This window comes from Lampetra planeri, chromosome 37, assembly GCF_965212315.1.
Source record: "Lampetra planeri chromosome 37, kcLamPlan1.2.h2, whole genome shotgun sequence".
NCBI classification, from domain to species: Eukaryota; Metazoa; Chordata; class Hyperoartia; order Petromyzontiformes; family Petromyzontidae; genus Lampetra; species Lampetra planeri.
In genome coordinates, this window is record NC_136143.1 from 10,248,898 (window position 1) to 10,269,474 (window position 20,577).

General features: G+C 49.1%; 1 protein-coding gene across 1 annotated transcript in view; it reads left to right on the top strand.

Moving 5' to 3' along the window:
- Positions 1-20,577, top strand: part of LOC144731083 (paxillin-like) — a 43,400-nt gene continuing 22,823 nt past the window's right edge. The window contains 2 exon segments of the mRNA XM_078612094.1: positions 1-231; positions 15,219-15,269. Of these exon segments, the coding sequence (XP_078468220.1) occupies positions 219-231; positions 15,219-15,269 (64 nt within the window). The 5' untranslated portion in view covers positions 1-218.

The following is a 20,577-nucleotide window of genomic DNA, read 5'->3' on the forward strand; positions in this document are numbered from 1 at the left end:
CCCCCCCCACCAAGATGGCGACGCTGCGGTGATGGTTCGGTCAACAGCAGCAGCGACTGTGATTTCGTCTCCTCCCCGCCACTAACGAGGAGCCACTCGCTCGTAGCGACGACAACGACGACTCCACCTGCAGCAGCCGCCACCACCACCACCACCAAGCTCTCTCTTCAAGGAGCTCTCCCGCCCGCCTGTCACATCTCCATTCCCCGTCGTATCCAATGGACGACCTAGGTGAGCGAGCGAGTCGCGTCTTCGTCGTCGTCCCCCGCGATGCCTCTCGGCTCCCCTCACTCTCCCCACTCTCCCCTCACTCTCCCCACACTCTCCCCTCGTCCCGTTGTCTCTCGCTCCGCCCTCGCCGTGCACCGTTTCGACGTCTCCGCCGTTACCCCGGGACTCCGTTACCCCGTTACCCTGCCCGACTCCCTTGGCTGCCCCCCCCCCCCGACTGCCTGAAACTCCCCTGGACCCTGACCGCCGCCTTGCCCCCCCCCCCCCCCTTGTTGTTTGCTCGACTTCTTCTCTATGTATTGACTCCCTCCGGCGATGAACTAATGACCGCCACCCTCCACTATTCCGACTCCCGTCACTGCCATGCCTCCTTCACACTTTGGAGACTTCCACCGCTGCATCGAGTCCCATCATCTCTCATCATCTCTCTTGCTGTGCGCCGCCTTTGCCGCCAGCCCCGTGCCGTGACACTCCCCAAGTTGCTGCTTCTTCTTCTCCTGCACACGTTCGGGTGTTGCCCTGCCACTTGGTCGTGTGTTGCGAGTCGCGCCCCGTGCCATACGAGGCGCGGACACCTTTAAACGAAGTCACGGACACACGGACACCGCACTCGGAATCGCCGCACTCGCGGGAGTGCTTCTCGATTGGCTTCACGTTTAGTTACCGAGTTCGCGTCGGGGCGTACAGGATTCGAGCTGATGGAGGAGTCACTCGGGGTTAGGATAACGCGTGGCAGGTCCTAAGGGGGGTAGAGTCGTGAAAGTGTGGCGAGTTAAAGTACTGGATCACTGGGGTAGGGGAACTTGGGCTTTAGGTACCGGAGTGTACGAAGTAGTGAAATGTTGGTGGGTCGAGTTCCTGTAAACTTGCAGAATCTAAGCGCCTCAGTTATGCGCTGGAGAGTATTGGGTTGTTAGTGACCTACTGGGGAGATCAACACTCTCATATGAAGTATTTAAAAGTCAGGTATTAGTTAGTAAGTGCAGCATTTTATAGTATTGGGGAGTGTGGCACTTCTGTGTGTGAGTGGTGGTGTGGGTGGTGTCACTGCTGTGATTGTGTGAGTGGTGGTGTGGGTGGTGGAACTTGTCACTGCTGTGATTGTGTGAGTGGTGGTGTGGGTGGTGGATGTTGTCACTGCTGTGATTGTGTGAGTGGTGGTGTGGGTGGTGGATGTTGTCACTGCTGTGATTGTGTGGGTGGTGGTGTGGGTGGTGGATGTTGTCACTGCTGTGATTGTGTGAGTGGTGGTGTGGGTGGTGGTGCTTGTCACTGCTGTGATTGTGTGGGTGGTGGTGTGGGTGGTGTTACTTGTCACGACTGTGATTGTGTGAGTGGTGGTGTGGGTGGTGGATGTTGTCACTGCTGTGATTGTGTGAGTGGTGGTGTGGGTGGTGGAACTTGTCACTGCTGTGATTGTGTGAGTGGTGGTGTGGGTGGTGGATGTTGTCACTGCTGTGATTGTGTGAGTGGTGGTGTGGGTGGTGGTGCTTGTCACTGCTGTGATTGTGTGAGTGGTGGTGTGGGTGGTGGAACTTGTCACTGCTGTGATTGTGTGAGTGGTGGTGTGGGTGGTGGATGTTGTCACTGCTGTGATTGTGTGAGTGGTGGTGTGGGTGGTGGATGTTGTCACTGCTGTGATTGTGTGGGTGGTGGTGTGGGTGGTGTAACTTGTCACGACTGTGATTGTGTGAGTGGTGGTGTGGGTGGTGGATGTTGTCACTGCTGTGATTGTGTGAGTGGTGGTGTGGGTGGTGGATGTTGTCACTGCTGTGATTGTGTGGGTGGTGGTGTGGGTGGTGTAACTTGTCACGACTGTGTGTGAGTGGTGGTGTGGGTGGTAGAACTTGTCACTGCTGTGATTGTGTCAGTGGTCCTGTGGGTTGGTGGAACTTTTTGGGAGTTGTGGTCAGGGCGTGGCCCCGTCCAATCCCACTGCTGCCGAAGCGGGGAGAGGAGACCCATACCGCGTTGCCAGATGTGGAGAGTAAAACCTTCGAGTTCCTCCTGCCTTGTGAGCAGAAGTCGCAACCGGATACCCGTACCCTACCCGATACCCGGCTACCCATACCCGGCCGGGTACGGGTACCCGTTTGCGACCCTGGTGCGGCCGGGTACGGGTAGACCGTGAGTCACTGGTGAGTAACTGTTTGTCACTCATTTCCCAACGTCTTGTCTCTTCTCACAATTCAAGTTCCTAGAATCAACCCACCCACGCCTGCAACATGGCTTCATCCCAGAGGTCGCAATCAGGTACCCGATACCCGTACCCTACCCGTACCCGGCTGGGTACGGGTAGAGTATGGGTACGGCCGGGTACGGGTACCCGTTTGCGACCCTAGTGCGGCCGGGTACGGGTAAGGAATCAAAACCCGTTTGCGACCTCTGCTTGTGAGTGAATGAAACCCTCCAGGTCCTCCTGCCTTGTGAGTGAATGAAACTCTCTAGTTCCTCCTGCCTTGGGAGTGAATGAAACCCTCCAGGTCCTCCCGCCTTGTGAGTGAATGAAAAACCCTCCAGGTCCTCCTGCCTTGTGAGTGAAAGAAACCCTCTAGGGCCTCCTGCCTTGTGAGTGAATGAAACCTTCCAGGTCCTCCTGCCTTGTGAGTGACTCGAGATTGGTGGGGGGGGGTAATAATGGCCGTGTCAGAGCACCTAGCTTCCTCCAGCCCTGAGAAGCCTTGGTTAAGGTCTGTGGCAGGGGGCGGCCAGTGAATTTAACCTGAAAAAAATAATTTCATAGCTCATGGGATTCCTCCAGTCTTAACTCAAGATTCTGATTCTGAACAATGTGATGGTACCTGCCTGATCACCAATTACTGCACAAACAAAACCATTGTTCAAACATTTAGAAAATCTGGTTAATTACAACTCGGAATATATAATAAGCAATTGACATGTTACGTGAAAAGGGTGTCATTGTAAAAACGTCTGCAAATATGTTGGCGCACGTAGCCTCTCCGATGTATTTTCGGGTTTGCCACGTGTTGTTCAGCATAGTCAATGAGAAAGTTAATTCATTGGACATGGAACGTGATGCAAGTGCAACCCGAAAAACTCACGACTCGGTTCCACCGCACAACAGCTCTCGGCAATTGGAGTGAAGCATTGAACATTCCAAACAACACCCTGAAAAACATGTCAACTGTACAGCAAAAAAAACGTGACATCCTACGCGGTAGCTGTACTTCCCTGAGTTCAACGTAAGACTTCCCCCATCGCCTACAGGAGCTGTGAGCATGAAGCCCGTGTGTAGTGTTCCAAATCTAGAGAATGGAAACGTCTTGGCCGGTGATTATAAACAAAACAACAATTTTCTCTCCTTGTTAGTCTCCCGGTGAAATGGAGCGTGGGGCGATGCTCATCTCTGCTGACAGCACAGAGCCGCAGGGCAGAAATTCCACATTCCCATGGTTGGGGCAAGTGCCCTTATCTCATTAGAAATGTCACTGATGACTTCCCGCAAAGTGTCTGTTACTTGTGAAGTGAGAAATCTCATGAGATAGTTTTGTACAATTTCTCCAGATTTTGGCAAAAATGTCTAAACTTTGTGAAAACAGTGGATTTGACTGAACAACCTCTGCTGTTCCCGCAGCCCTGTGCGGTCACCCAGTCACGCATGTCCCAGGCTCAGGCTTGCTGAGCTAGTTTATGTACATTACCCACAATACCTCGCTGATTGAGCCACAATATCTTGCTGATCTCGTCAAGGAGCATAAACCATCATCACGCGAACTTCGCTCATCCTCGGAGCAGCGGCTTTTGGCTAACCGTCGAACAAAGGCGGTGGTCACCGCATCGCTCGCTTTCAGATGCGCTTCTGCGGCCGTCTGGAATGCCCTTCCTTCCGATATTAGGAAGGCGCTTGAGCTGTGCACTTTTAAATCGAGACTGAAAACTCATTTCCTTAGAGCCGCTTTTTGTGTTCAGTTTGTTGTCCATCGCCGCACCTCCGGTTAGCACGGTTGGCTGCGTACGGTGCGATAGAAGTTCTACGTACACACAGTACACGGATAAGTTAACTTCATATGGCCAGCCCAGAGAACACAAGGCACTATTACAATATTTACTTCTCACCGTGTGAATACCTCAAATGAGAGCACGTGTAAACTTAAAGCTCACCTCAGCATTTAAAAACGACTTGACCTCACTTTAACCTCTGCATCTGGAGGTGTAAACCCTCTCGCATGCCAATTCCTTGCCAAGCACTTAGCGGTTCCTAGGCCCTTTTTGTCAAAAAGGGAAGTCTGGTTGAAGTTCTGTGGTTTTTTTTGTCGCGCTTGCAAAGTTGTTGCCAAGGACAGAAATTGTAATTGCTGAGGGGGGGGAGGGTGCGGTCAGGCACGTACGTCCGGGCAAAGTTTAAGCTGCAATGAAAACCTCTTGAGAAAGACTCCGTGTATCGGAAAAAGGTTGCGGCCACTGCACCAGACGTAGTTCTCGAGAAGCCTCCTTGAAAGAGGGTATCGTGACCTACTTTTACACACTGGCCAGACTATACGAGAACAAGTTTTTATGGTACCAGGTGTAAGGCCTACTGAGTTACGTAGCTCTTTTTCAGAAGCGACCTGGCCACAAATAACAGCTCAGCGAAGTGGCTAATCACGTGGAAATGCATAGCAGACAAACACTATCACGGAGAGAGAGACACGCAAACTCCAAATATACAGCAGGCCTCGGGGTCGGGATCGAACCCACGACCTCCTTGGAAGAGGTGCTGTTAGCCAGACGTTTTACCCCACCACACGGAAACGCTGCCAGTTGACTTGTCTGGTAAGATCAATGCATAACTTGCTTTGCTGAAAGAGAGATGGTCGTGTGATTTAAGAAACTTGCCAATTGTTGTTGCAACTTCCGCGCCGGGAAGATTGCAGTGGCGGCCTAGATTTGTCGAAGCCTCGGTGCTGTGCCTTGTGTGGGTGAGCGAGCGAGGGTGTGGAAAGGTGGACTCGGTGCTGTGCCTTGTGTGGGTGAGCGAGCGAGGGTGTGGACAGGTGGACTCGGTGCTGTGCCTTGTGTGGGTGAGCGAGCGAGGATGTGGAAAGGTGGACTCGGTGCTGTGCCTTGTGTGAGTGAGCGAGCGAGGGTGTGGAAAGGTAGACTCGGACAAGGTTAAGCCGCAGAGGTCCTCTCCTTTGTATCCATTTCAGTGGATACCTTTGAGAATTTTAAGAGCCCACTTTGATGCACATCTCCTGACAAAGGAGAAATTGAAGTCCCGATGAATGGAATCGCGAGGAGAAGAGAACACGTGCAATACAAGTACTGCAATGCATAACAATGACAACGAATCGGCGAAAAGGACATTCATTATATTAATGCCTTTGCCAACCCCGCACTGACCGGCGTAGTGAAGTATGCTCATTGAATTTTGATTTAAAGCTTTCGTGACTTCAGGGATTCATATCCTTGGTTCTTTCGGTAAAGTCACGTAGAAGTTAAACAATAAAATAAGAACATTTTCTTGCTGTGCTTTTCACACCTGATGATGATTGCTTGTGTTGCAATCGAAACGTCGTGATAATTTTATTGGTTTATATTTTTATTATTTTATTGTTTCCCTTCTATGTGACTTTACCGAAAGAACCAAGAATATGCTCATTGAGTTTAGGTGCCACCAACTGCTCTTGCCCTCTGAGCCCCAAAACCAAGCAACCTTTCATTGCTCTTGTGTGGAGCATATGTATGTTAAACTTCTGTCGCACCGTACGTAGCCAACCACGCTCATCGGAGATCTTGCCCATAGTATTGATTCGCCCAGAATTCTCTCCGTGACCGCACTCCCCCTTTACACCGGCGCACGCGGCGGTGGCCGGCGGCGTGCTCATGTGGATACAATTTCACACCCGCCAGCCGTGAAATATTCAACGTGCCTGAGAACCATACATGCCGTACAATTACGGGTACACATGTTTATTTTACTCTTTGAGTTGTAAAGTGCCCCTGCCCCCCCCACTCCACAATCCCCCCCCACCCAGCCCCACTGACTTACAGTTCGTGTTTATTACGGGAAGGGAAGGGAGTGTTTGGGCAGCTTACTTTGGTTGGGCCACTGTGACGCATATCAGTGGACTGTGCAGGAAGAGGAGTGGCTGGCTGCCTGGGGAATTGTGCTCAAGAGTTCGTTTTTTTCTGTGTGTGTGTGACAGGATGTGTGGCAGCCTTTCCTATCTCTCCAACCCGCACTCAAAACAAGACTTGTACATTTTGGCAACGATTGAAAAACATAAAAGAACGTAATCGTGAAGCATCGTTATGGAGAATGTTAATAACGAAATATAACACTTTTTTTCCTTACCTTCCGGGAGTGCATCTTAGCAGCAGCATTGGTTTGTTGCGAGCAAACTCTGGAACGGTTTTGAAATGCAACTGTCGTCAGCAGAGTCGGGCTTATCTGAACGAATACTGGCGAAGTGCCCGATGTTTATCGACATATCCCCTTTACGTAATCAATGGGTCCCCGTTTTACCCAAAACTTCATGATAATGCGCAACGCAAAATTATCATCGTACCTCGCGGGGAATGTTAATAACAAATAAATAATGCCTCCTTCCCATATTTGTCTCTCCTTATGCAATATATGGCCTTCTGGGAGTGGATCTTATCAGCGGCATTGATTCAATACAAGCAAACCCCTCGCTGGAAAGCAGAGGTGAAGACGAATTGCGCACAAATCCTTACTAACGAAGCCAATCGCACAGCTCTTGTGGGAGACTGTTGCGTGTATATGTAAAAAAGTAAAGTTATCGCGCGAAGACATTTTCAAGCGCAGCCCTTTAGTCAGTCCACTGCTCGATGGGGAGCCTTCGTATGCCGTAAGGGTCGTCGTATTCATGATTCGACCATCCCTTACCATGCCCGCCAGTGTGGATTGGTGAAGGCGGGTAGCATAGATGCAGTAGCAGCGTGTAAGTACAGCCCAACAATGGATTTAGCTGCACTGGCATCTGCTGCCCATCACATAGCTCCCGCAACAGCTGATAACAACCCGTTGTGCATGGTGGTCCCTCATCCAGACACTGCCCAGACTTCAAATTCTTGCAAAGCTTCTGAGATCTGATGAAAATCGGGCACATTCCAGGTGATTTTGCTCATAGGCCTGGGTGTTGCAGTGGTGAGATTTAACTACCTCGCCTGGTATACAGGAGGTCGTGGGTTCGATCCCGACCCTGACGCCTGCTGCTGTATATTTGGAGTTTGCAGTGTCTCTCTCCCCGTGGTCACGTGGATTTTTCTCTGGGCTCTCCGTTTTTCCCTTCACATTTTTCCCTCGAATCAACATGCGTTTAGAGTTTTTGGCTGCTATAAATTTCCATGCAATAAGCCGCTTACTTGAGTCATCTTATGTGATTGCCAGGTCACTTCTGAAAAACAGCTATGTAACTCAGTGGGCCTCACCTAGCAAAATACAAAGTTTAGTTTATGAACGAATACACTTTTCCCCTGGCGTAGTGGGTCCCCACGCGGCGCGTTCAGCCAGTCGTGTCACGTTTGCCACTGTTCACACTTATCAGCTCACTGTCCGCCTTCGACGCTGCCTTTTGAGTTTGTTATAATGGGCTGCACTTGTGTGGCTTGATGACGCGTGGGAATGCGACCACATGTAGGCCACGTCTACCGAGGAGGAGAGAGGGCGGGTGGGGTGAATTCGACCGCTCTCATATTCCTACGGCTCGGCACGTAATCAATATCAATAACACGCCACCAACAGGTTCTCCTAATTACGTTGTAGTTTATTGAACGCGGTGATTGTTAAGGGCATCGATTGAAACATTGTGACGATGGGGAATCAACGCATGCTGTGTTTATTCCCCTCGGTGATAAATTGCCTCGCTGTGGATGAACATATCGGGCCCAGTGGTTGTTTTGCACCAATTTGACAAATGGTGCAATTCTGAGAAAGACTGTATTGCTAATAAATGTAGATCTTTTTCTACATTATACATTAGCTGAATCTCAAGAGGGGTGATTCAGGAGGATCCTGCAAGTGGGATGTTTTGGTTGTTTCCCAAGAGAGAGTTTTGCATCCGAGAGGAACCCAGAGGGCCCAGATAAAACCCACGCATGCGAGAGGGGCAACACTTAACGTCTGCAGATGGTCAAGAACCCAGATGATACTTTCAACAATTTAAGAACATGCAAACAATATACTTTTAAGAAATGTGGAATTACTTAAATTTGTCATAGGGTTCTGAATTAATTATTTTGGCCTCTGCCATAAGAGTGCAGAATTCCCACCACTGGCTTTCGGCTGTCAACGGATATTGGCAATCCGACAAATAAAATTGAGCGGGAAACGCTTTTTACTTATTTTATAAAACATTTCCCCATTTTAACAAAGAACTTTGCAATGTTCTCATTCTTTGAGGAGTAAATGTGATTTCATCGTTGGTATTCCATTTTAGGGTGTGTTTAAAGCAACGTTATTTTATCTTTGCATAGTTTGTGAGCTCGTAAATTATGGGAAGTGTAAACAAACATATGAGGAAGCAGAGTCGTAATAAAAAAATTCTTACGTACTCGTGGAATTTCCCGTACCCCGGACAATACTTGTTTATGTTTAAAAATTTACACGTGTATCAGAAATGCATTCACATATGCATGCCGGCAATTTCTCTTTTGAAAATGTAAGCCGTTTTGATCTACACGTGTTTATGGCCAAAATATGGCATTGCTGAGTTTTTATACTTCGCTGAACTTTCACATTCCACACGGGGTTAAGTTGTGATAATAATGAAGTGTTTTTTCCCCATCCCCGAGAATCAAGAGTGATATCTTCGTGTCATAGCCCCGAGGCCGGAACAGAAGATAGTGTTTGTACCTCGGTAAAAACTTGTTTATCTAGTTAACGCCGCCGTTAGGGTTCACTGTGATGCAGAGATAATGTTTGGGAAGGCACCATAATGCCCGTCCCTGCCACCTTACTTACCCAGTCCACTACCCCACTTATCAGCCAATTTTTAAGGTAGAGGAAAACGCAATGATTGTCACATGAGGAAAAAGACGTAGAGAAGAGCAGGCGAAAGAGAAAAGTCTTGACACTGCAACGGAGCAGTGAAGACTCCCGGAAGCGTTAAGTGTCGCGAACACTGACAATTGATTTAAGGACACGAACAGAACCAACGCGTGACTCCTGATCATCAACAGGTGATGTGTTCTGACACAACTCTCCCGATGGTTAGAGGATTAGCCTAACCAGGGGATGGATGGCGATGAGACCAGTAGATGGAGGCATGGACTTGAATTTTGTTTTCAAGTCCATGCCGTTGTCCACTGGTTACTCAGATGAGCTTAACAATTAGCAAATAGCACCAAAGCTGGTAATCTGGGGAGGTAGGGCCACTCCTCAAATGGCAGCAGACCGAAACCGGTGTCCAGCCTATGTGGAGCTTTGCAAATGTATGTGGCGACTTCCAAGTTGCCACCCTGCAATTGTTGGATTCTCTGGCCCACCACCACCACCACATAACCACCGCTCTGATGGAATGGACCCTCAAACGCCCCTGCCGTAACTTGGGACGTGAAGAGGACCTGGTCAGAAGGGTGCCGAGATCGGGATACATGTGGTTACCCAGTTTCCTGATTGCTGCCACGAAAGCCACCTGAATGTTTGAGAAAACCTTTGGGGCCACAGCGCCCCTCCCTCGGGCGTATAAATCGGCGAGGATGCATCGGCATGTGGAGGTAAGCATCTTGAAGATCTACCAATGTAATCCAGTCTCTTTGTTGCAGGGAGCTCCTGATAGAGCCAAGTGGCTCCGTTTTGGGACTTGAGATGTTCCACCTTGAGGAAAATGTTGAGTTTCCTTAGGTCTTTTGCCCTCACGCCCCAAGAATGTTTCCTTACTACGGAACATCTGGTGTAGAGCCCCTAACTATGGAACATCTGGTGTAGAGCCCCTGACTTTGTTGATGAACTGGTGGCACTGATTGTATGGCCTGAATGTCGAGCAGCCGTGAGACTTCCTGGGTGAGAGCCTGAGAGAGTTCTCTGGATCCTCGGATGGTGGCAATGGTCGAAATCTGCTGAAGGGAGGTAGCCCTTGCACGTCCAACCGGTAATCTTGTTCCACGACGCTACTTACCCATGCGTCTGTTGTTGTGAACATCCAGAATTATCGCCCCCTTTTGGACTCGGGGGGGGGGGGGGGGGTGTATGGGGAGGCCTGGCCGCTCTGCTGTGCGTCGTCAGCACTGCTCACGCTTGTGCGTCGGAGCGGCTGCGTCGTGCTGGCGCTGGGGCCACTTCGGCGTGTCCCTCGCCTCTGGCGAAGCGGAACGTGCATGCCCGTCTAGAGGCGGGTGTCCTGCTGAACCACTGGGTCAGATGTCCAGGGGCGCGAAACAAGCGAAAGGACTTGAGCGGCTCTGTTTTCTTGGTATCGTCGACCTTCTTTAAGACGCTCCGGCAGAAACAAGACAGTGAGCCTTATGAGACGTGGGCGGAGAAAGCTTCACGTTCTGTGACCCTCGCGGGAATTGCTCGTAGTTACAGAATAATAAGTGACCCGTGGACGGTGGCATGGACGCAGACAAATTGTTACCATCTAAGGATAGCGTAACTTCAGTGACATATTTTTTAATGCGGCCAGTACGAGTGAATTACTTGGTAACCATAATCATTCCTAATTATCACATAATTCACAGTTATTGGCCACATGAAAGAAACTGGAACCACTAAAGTTACGGCACCCCGGGTGGTACCGACAAGTGAAATATCTGCCCTAGCCTCGTCGACTCTCATCCAACTCTCCTTCAGATAGCACAGAGGTTGGGGATGGTAGAATTGTGAATGCACAGGATATGGTTGGCCAGGTTGCGTCAATGCTGTTGGTACAGCACCGGTTATAGAGTGAGTGTGTGGGGGCGGGGGTGTGTGGCGTTTTGGAGTGGCCTCTGAGTAATGATTTCCATGCACACTTGCATTAACGTGTGCACACTTGTCACGCTCAACACACATGTTACGACCATTTGGCCAAATAATTTAGGCATCAAGTGTGGCGGGATGTTTCAAGTATGCGGTTAAACACGTTTAAGAAAGTTTTACTTTCGTCAAATGTAACCGTCCTGTCCGTGTTGTGTAAAGCAAAAACGCCGTGACGTGAATGTGTGTGCCGTTAAGGTCACCCATGGCCAGTGCAGCTGATGCCAGTGGAGCCGATGCCATGACATGAAACCATTGCTTCCTTCCGTCTGATAGATCCCGCAGCTGTTCCCGTCGTCCATACCGGACCTCTGAAGGCCGCACTGATCGTCCAATCGACCCAACCATCTGGCGTTAGATTTTCCCCTTTTGTGTCCTCTGGCCTCTGGGTGCTACCCCATCCTCAGCTCGGTCGCCTGGCCTCCTCCATCCTGAAACGCTTTCCCCACCTCTCTGCAACGTCCTCTTCCCAATTGCATCTTGCGTTGCTTTTCCGACAGACACGCTCTCTTCACAAACCTCCACGTTGCGCGCCCCCATACGCCGCTGTGATAATTCCTCAAATTCTCCGCGTGCGTCTTGTTTTGCAAAGGCCAGATGCTTTGTGTACCGAGCTGCTTCATTAGAGGCCCCCCAACCCTTTGATGTGTCCGTTTCCATTTGTGGCTGTAGAGAATTAGATGAGAAGCCAAGTTGTTTTAACAGTTGACCAACGGGTACCCTTTAGGGGATTTGCTCGTTGTCATTTTTTTCCAAGTACAGGCATCGGCAAAATAGCATGTCGTGCGGCAGGTGGCCGCTGCAGAGTGACGCCAAAGAGTGCTTCGCTCTTTGAACCCTAACGCGTGGCTTTACAGCTACGAAATGCCCGAATGGCGTCTTGTAAAGGCATTGAAACTCGCCCGTCTAAATCAACGGCAAACACTCGGTCGTAGCCGCAGCACAGCCATAGAATATCCACCTCCACTTCAGGTGCCCTGAGGTCTGTAGCAAGCACGACTTGTTGTCGGGTGTGTGTGTGTAACCTTTTAATTTAGTGAGGAACAGAGTGTGCCATACTCTTGCTCCAGCTCGGCAAATCCAGTCAAGTAGTGCTTTTGGCAAGAGGGCTCACCTTGCAAGAGAAAAGTTGTGACTTCCGATTCTTCTTGGGCATCAACTCGGCTTTTTATCCATCTGGGGTGGATACAATGAGTCACGCTTTGCAGGAAGCCCACAGTGGTAATCCTGTGGGAAGACTAGAACTCGGCATAGGAATGTGTAATTTCCACCGCTGGTTCAGGGCTACCGATGGAGATGAGAATCGGTGTACTTTTCGCTTGATAAGTAAATTATGATGGAGAGTTAAATGCTTGGAAATTACAATGAGAACCACGATAGAGGAACATGTGGATTACAGAACGTAAGAAAGTTATAGAGACACCATATCGACTACGCAGACTAGCGGGTGAACTTGGGCAGGGCACTCCCCCTGGAATGGATGATGCCCAGCGGTCGAGATCTAACGATGGTCGAGAACTAACGACGGTCGTGACTTAGCGGCAGTCGTGACTCACGCCTGAGAGGGATATCCACCGCGCAGTTAAACTAAGCTCGTGCACAGCGGTGCTCACATGGATCGTTGCCGTCACGTGACGGTGGGTGATGGTGACGGCGTTGGGCGGAAGCCTTCATCCAGAAGTGGACGTCGTGGCGCCGTGGCATTTGTGTTATCAGCAGGATAACGAGCTTGGGTTGAGTCACACTGTTTACAACTGTTTGTGTGTTGCAGCGTTGGTTCTAGTTTCTGGATTTGGTATTTAAAAGTCAATGTTGTTTTCCCCATTTTTCCAGTTCAAGCGCACGTTTGTTTTAATTGCATTCTCCACAAAATAGACTGGCACTTTTTAATTTATATAAATGAAAATGGACTGTTATTCTAGACAGCATCGGATGCCCCATAACACTGTTATATTAAATGTGGTTTATCTTGTGCAGTCTACGCACTAGTTTTGCCACACAACTTCATCTACACAGCCTATTGTGACCCATTCATTCCAGGAGAGCCTCTCTGAGCCTCAAAACCCATTTTTCCACGAGGGTATTCCATTGGTATGTTTGGCCAATTCCATCTTATGGAGTATTTTGAATGGCTATTGTGCTCGGCTCACAATTGAAAGGAAGTGAGTTAAAATCACTCTGCAGGCTTGACTCAGTCCTTCCTCCTGATTCGAGTTGGACTGTACCAGTGGTGAGGTGACAGCAGAGACAAAGATCCCCCGTATAGCCTTAGCAGACTGTTGGGGCAAGTGCTGTTAGCGAGCAGCACCTACGAAGGCCGGCACGGCACACGAGGGGGTGGGCAGCCAGCACAGTGCCCGGCCTCCTTTGTCTCCCCAGTTCCGATGTTTTTACACAGCGAACCAGGTACTCATTTGAGGCTGAATCGACCTAGGGGAGTCCCAGGGCCGGTTCAGATAATGCCCACTGATGTTTGCTGTGAGCGGGAATTGAACCCGGGTCACCGGGTTCATAGCGAAGCACGCTAACCGCTCTCCATAAGAGGTGACACCACGATACACGTGTGCGTGCATGTGTGCGCGTGTGTGTGTGTGCGTGTATGTGCGTGTATGTGAAATGTGTGTTTAAGATCTAACGTGCTTTTTTTGGAGACGCGGTTAACGTCTTGTTTTTGTAGAGAATTGCCGAGAGTGGTGGCGACACGTATGGGAATCGAGTCTCCTTACAAGCGCTGAAAGACCGCTGCGTAGTTGCCACGCCTCATCGGGGACTGAGCGGAGCATAAGCCTCTGAGTGCTTGGCCACACGGAGAGGAGTGGGAGACAGACGCAGCGTGGGGCGGTTGTGCGGAGGTGGGAGAAGATTCTGTGGGACGTGTGGCATGAGGGATGGGAGATGTAGGGCGTGAGCGAGGTGGAGACGGGCACGGTGAGGAGGATGTGTCGAGCGGAAGAACTGGGGACAGCGTGGGGAGAAGCAGAGACACAGAACTGCATCGCGCGCTTTCAGATGCGCTTCTACGGCCGCCTGGAACGCTCTTCCTTCCTATATTAGGAAGCCACTGGAGCTATGACTTTTAAAAGTAGATTGAAACTATTTTTTTGAGAACTGCTGTCTGTGTTTAGTTTGTTGTCATTCACCCGGACCTCCGATTAACACGGTTTGCTAATGTACGGAGTGAAAGAAGTTGAACATACACACATGTAGTACGGAGATGTGGTGTGCGTAGTGGGACGGGTGAGGACAATATGGGGAGAAGTGGAGATGCAGAGTGGACATTTGTGGAGGAGGAGGTGTGTAGAGTGAGAGGTGAAGAATTATGTTGCGTGAATATGCGTGGAGCAAAAGGCAGATGATGCACGTAGTGACATGAGGGTGGCGGCAGGAAAGGCACGGGAATTGTGCGGTGGGGGAGAAGCCAGGAGATGGATAGAGTGAAGGACATGGAGAAATGCAGCACGAGAGAGGTATGGAGTGAGAGAGCGTGCAGAGAGATGCCCAGCTTCGTATATACGGTGAGAGAGAAACAGAATAATGGAAACACACAGCATGAAATGCATGCTTATTGTTGGAAGAAGATAACATTTCCTGTTCCAACATGTACGTGCTCTCTCATGTTAAATTTTAGTCTGGTCCTCTGAAGGGCATAGTATTGAGGTTTCACCGAATTCGCACACGCGTGCACGTACACGCTCACCGTAATGGAATAGCCATTTCACTTTGAAGCGGTGATCGCCCCACCCCCCACCACCGTCCTTTGGGAAGTGCCAAAAGGCGCGGCCACGCGCCGGCCGTGATGGGGGAGAGGGACGGGCAGCGTTTGGTTGATTTGCGGGGACCGTTGGCAGCCTCCGATGGCAGCCTCCGATGCGGTTTGACGTAAAGAGAGAGGGCGAGAGAAAAATGCACGCTCGGCACGCGCAGCCCTGCCGTCGGCCCCACCGCCGCGCCCCCAGCAGCACGGCCTCCCGACGCGACCGCCGGTTTACAAAGTGTTGCATACCCAACGGTGTTGCGGTTGTTGTGTGATTCATTGCTGTCTTTTGCCTGGGGATTTCTTTAGGTGAGAAGTCAGAGGTTTACTCCCCGCTCAGTCCCAGAGTCGTTGTTTTTGGTACGTATATAGTCGGGCCGCGCATGCCTCTCCTAGCCTCTCGGCCGCACGCCCCATGCGCCTCTTGCAGCCTGCATGGTACGCTGCGAATCTTATTAACCGTTGATTGCCTTGCCCCCACGAAGTCCGCCACCTTGGGCTGTGCGCTTTGTACACGCGTTTGCATTGTGTCCTTCCAGTGGCACATTGAGCTTGTGGTGAGGCACGGTTGTGGAGGAGGAGGTGGTGGGGGTGTCTGTAACGCAGAAAATGCCGTACTGCCATTTTGGCTTTTCCGGTGAACTCGTCTAATTGTGAAAGTTGACATTCCAAGCACAGAAGGGTTTGCCCCCAGGACTCACTCTGAGCCACTCTGTCCCCCCTTCCTTATCTCTGCATGACTCTGGCCACACGAAATGTCTGCCCAACTCTTTCACCTCTTTTAATATTTCAATTATATCTCGAATGCCTGCAAAACTTTTGTTAATGTGTTTTGAGACGTCGATTGACGGGCACACTCTTTACTTATCCAACCCACTTGATTTGTTTGATCGGAGCTAGCTCAAATTGCAAATGCCTACTAAGTATCACCCGCTTTGTGTCGTGCATTTGTGCAGATGATTTAGAAAATTGTTTACATTTTAAGTTCTTTTCATTTTATTAGAATGAGTAAAAAATGCAGTAAAAAATGTATCCAGTGCCAATGCATCAATGTCCCATTTGAACAAACTATTTTGTGACGTTACCAGTGATGGACGCACACAAATAACAAAAGCTTGATAAGTTTGTCCGCAGCACTACCTTGAACATAAACTATTTTCCAGACTGATTGTTGTGTTGGTAATAAGATGTTTTTGGTGTAAAAAAAATGGCAAAATGCACAAAAGTATTGTGTGGAGACTGATGCTAGATATTGGAAATGGCCTTCCACCAACATAAGTTAGATCCCAATCTCCATTTCCAGGCATTGGAAGGGCCGACTCTTCCACATCCGTAGATTTAACCACATTTCACCCTGCTGGTCATTGCGGATTGAAGGCGGGGAGCATAGACGTTGCAGCGCAGAACGGCACAACTTTGAAGTTTTTGTCACGTAGGCCCCTTTCCCCCGACGACAACGACATGATAAGCGGTTTGCGTCCCAGGAGAACGATTTGGCAACAGCCGTAGAGGACTGGCACACCGCACTACCACAGCGCCGTAGAGGACTGGCACACTGCACTACTACAACATACGGGGGGGGGGGGGGGGGTCGGCAAAGTACCAGGGCCTGCTGTGTAACTGCGCAACTTTGAACATCGCAATAGGCGCAGCTGCAATGGGTGAGTGTTGGGGTAAGAGTACGGTAAGTCCTCGCTTAATGCGTCTCCGCGCATGGTGTTTTTGCTCCAACACGGTTCTTTTTTTCCGAAGGGAACACTTTTTATTGCACTGCGCGGAACGCGCGTCGTTATACAACGCCGCTCCTGAGCGGTCGACGACGAACTACTTTCGTGACTTGCTAGGCCGAGCGGTACGGGAGCTTCAGGGTGCACGTAGGTAATGATATGGTACCCGGCGACTTGCCCTCATCTCGATTTGTTACCGCACGTGCGTTCACCGTATCTCGCCACAACTGCACCATTGCGTTATTTCTTCCGGGCAAATTGTTTTCGCCCGGCTCGTTTTCGCCAAACGCGGCACTTTTCAGGGGGACACGTCAACCGCATTGAACGAGGACTGCCGTGTGTTACTTTTAGGAAGTATAACCACGTTTCGCGCCGTTAGATAAAACACCGTCGTTTCTTTTACGAAGGAAGTATTTGGCAGCACCGTGTTTGGCGGCTAACACGTTCCTCATTAACCCGAACCCTAAAAGTGGGAGGGAGAAAAAAAAACCCCAAAGTTATTTAATTTAAAAGAAAAACTTTTGCAGCGATTTTTTTTTTTTCTCTTTACACAAATGTCAGTATTGCCCAATGCATTATTGCTTTCATGAAACCAACCGCGTTTTCCTCTAACCTCACTTTCTGCAAAGGGCGAAGATTAAACGTATATGCCAGCACCCTTTGTGGATTTTGGTTTGCTAATAATTTAATGGCACCATGAGAGTTTCCACTACTTGCGATGCACAACGGGGGATATTTTCAGGTAACATGGAAACTCGTTTGAGCGTACGAACGCTGCTTAAAAGGACGAGATTAGTACTCTGAACATTTTAAAGCTCCGAGTAATTGACGGATGTCATCCAGAATACAATTAATCACGCTCTAGTTTAATAGCAACAGATTTAACTGTCGTCGCTGCTTGTTCAAAATAGTGGTCGCCCACACCGCCCAGTGGCCCCGTGTGATTTGTTTCTGCCAATCAGAAGCATTTAAACGCTCAGGTCTAAACCCTCTCACGTACCACTGCAGTGGGCTGCTGTGATGCATACAACTTCCACAAACTTACACTTTAAAAATATTTATACGCATTTGGGGGTTTTTGTTGATTCCTACAATCACGTAAAATATTATTTGGGCCTTTCGGTAAATTCACGTAGATAGGTTAAAAGAAAATAACAAAAAACTACGACGTTTCGATCGCAACACAAGCATTCGTCATCAGGAAAAGGGGGTGAGAAGCTAACCCCCCTTTTCCTGATGACAACCGCTTGTGTTGCGATTGAAACGTCCTAGTTTTTTTTTTATCTTTTTTGTTATTTTTTTTTAACCTATCTACGTGAATTTACCGAAAGACCCAAATAATATTTTACGTGATTGGGAAGCCAGTACGCTGATGGATTCAACATTTGTGTTTATGTGTTCAGACAGAATTGGGTTCATCTTTTTATTTGATCACGTGTAGCCCTTTTGAGCTTGATTCAACTCGAAGAATCGGTTTCCATCCCGAAGAGTCGGTTTCCATCCCGAAGAATCGGTTTCCATCCTGAACCATTGGATTCCATCCTGAGCCTCTTGAGTTGACCCTCCTACGGAGGAGGGAGGGAAAGGAGGTAGTAGCTCGGCAAGTCTCAACAAATAATTAAAACTAAAATGAAAAATTTTTCTTCTACCAGGTAAGGCCCCATTGAGCTATGTAGCTTTTTTTTAGATGTGACCTGGCCGCCACGAATGATAGCTCAACGAAGTGGCTCATCATCATCATCACGTGGAAAGTTTAGGCAGCCAAATAGTCTTAAACGCGTGGTGATGTTGGTTCTAAATGTGGAGGGGAAACCCCGGAGGACCCGCAGAAAAATCCACGCGACCACGGGGAGAGAGAGAGAGACATGCAAACTCCACATACACAGCAGGTGTCAGGGTCGGGATTGAACCTACGAACTCCTGGAAACCAGGCGAGGTAGTCAACATCTCCTAGCCACCGCAGTACCCTGGCGATGCAGCGGTGGAGAGCGCAGAAAAAGCATCGAATTGTGAAATCTCGTAGCCAGTCACCGAGTACATTTTACGGCGCTGTGCGGTGAAAAGCGAACAATCTGGTCTTGCGTTCGGTAAGTTGCGGTGGTTATCAGGGCACACAGGTGCCTGGTCCTGCACGCGCTTCGCTTTTTGTAGCTGCATTCCAGAGATTCTATCTGGGGACTTCTGCTGCACACACAAAAAAGATTCTGCCCAGAAGATGTTGTTAGTGGTGCAGTGGGCTCGAGTAGTGGAATGGCGGTGATGCGCACACACACAGGCAGGATGCCCACGCATTTTTTCTTCCATTTAAGGGCAAATAGTGCTGCGCCAATGTGCCCGTCCACATAAACAGTTCTGCCACTCGTAGAGGCCAGAAATAATTGTTTGGTCCAATCTCTTGAGAGAGAGAGAGATTGTTTAACACGTAGGCTTTCATGACCAATGTTATCCACAATAGAGATTTTATTTGGATTTGATCGCGTGAATTTAAATGTGTCGTTACACCCGCCACCACCCGACACGGCCAATCAGTAAGGTGGTGTCACGTAAACGTATTTAAGAACGAAACGGGAGAAAGATGATGCTGGTTGTAATTACACCACAACACTCCAATTGTAAATGTTGTAGAGGGTTTACTCTCCAACACACAATCGGTGTGCTGCTGTACTCGTAACGAATTGGCCATTTTTTGTTTACGTGACAAACCTTACTAGTTGGCTGTGTCGGGTGGTGGCGGGTTTAACGACACATTTATATATTTACGCGATCTAACCCCCAAAAAAAACCTCTATCAAGTAGAGCGACTCTGTTGGCAGCATCTGTGCATTCGTAATGTTCACGCGGATCGCATGTAAGAGGAAAACCGGAGTGGGCGCTCCTTGTGGATAAACTGACCCTGCCTTGGGAATGTGGAATGTTCATCCCCATGTTTTCAGGGATGCCGCCAGACGTAAGTGCCACCCCTCTTCCCCCCCCCCCCCTCCCCCATTGCTCAGTTAGAATCCACTTTCACTCTTGTCGTAGCTTTTTTTTTGCGCCGGTCAATCCACTGCTGGATGAAGGCGTCCACAATCCGTTACCTCTTCTCACAAACGTAGGATGCGACATTTTACCCATTAATCTCTTCACGGTTGTTTTTTTACCTGGGAAAACCTCGGACGAGTCTCTAGACTTTTTCAGACAGGGGCCTGCAAAGTTGTTGCAGTCCGGGATGATGCTGCTGCCGCTGTTACCGCTGTTGCCGCTGTTGCCGTGTGTAATCTCAGTTGAGTCGTTTTGCAAGTCAAATTCAGCATTGGGATGGATGCGAAATACCAGTTACATTGAGTGAAACCAAAAATCTATATAAATCGGACTTCACTCTTCATAATTTGTGAAGTATTGATCAGCAGGTGAGATATTGTCTGGTCTATCTTAGCGGGTGGAATAATGGGGTTTGGACTGAGCCTTGCGTTATTGGGAACGAGGATTTATAAAGACACTGCAATCTTCTCCCGTTGTTGGTGAGGGATATGTTCCAGAGGTGTTGGTGAGTAGCACATTTTGCGAGAGATGATGATATTGGGCTACAAAATTTTATCTTTTAAAGCTTCGAGAAGTGATCTCTCTATCTCTCTCATCATATCATCACTTTCTCTCTCATAACTTTTTCATTACTTTATATCTCTTAACTTTATCTCATCACTTTCTTATCACCTTATCTCCCATCACTTTATCTCATCTCTCTCTCCATGCAGCCGTCGTGTAGAGTTCTAGATGCGATTCGCGGATAGCCAAAATTGTGGATAGCAAGTTCGTGAATAACGAGAGAATACCGTCTTTGAGAAACGGGTTGGTTTCACTCAGATATGCAAAACTCATCAGGATGCAAGGTTCACCATGAGATGGTCGTGCACCAAATAGATTTTAAAATCTGTCTGTGCAGATATTCGATGTTATCCCCT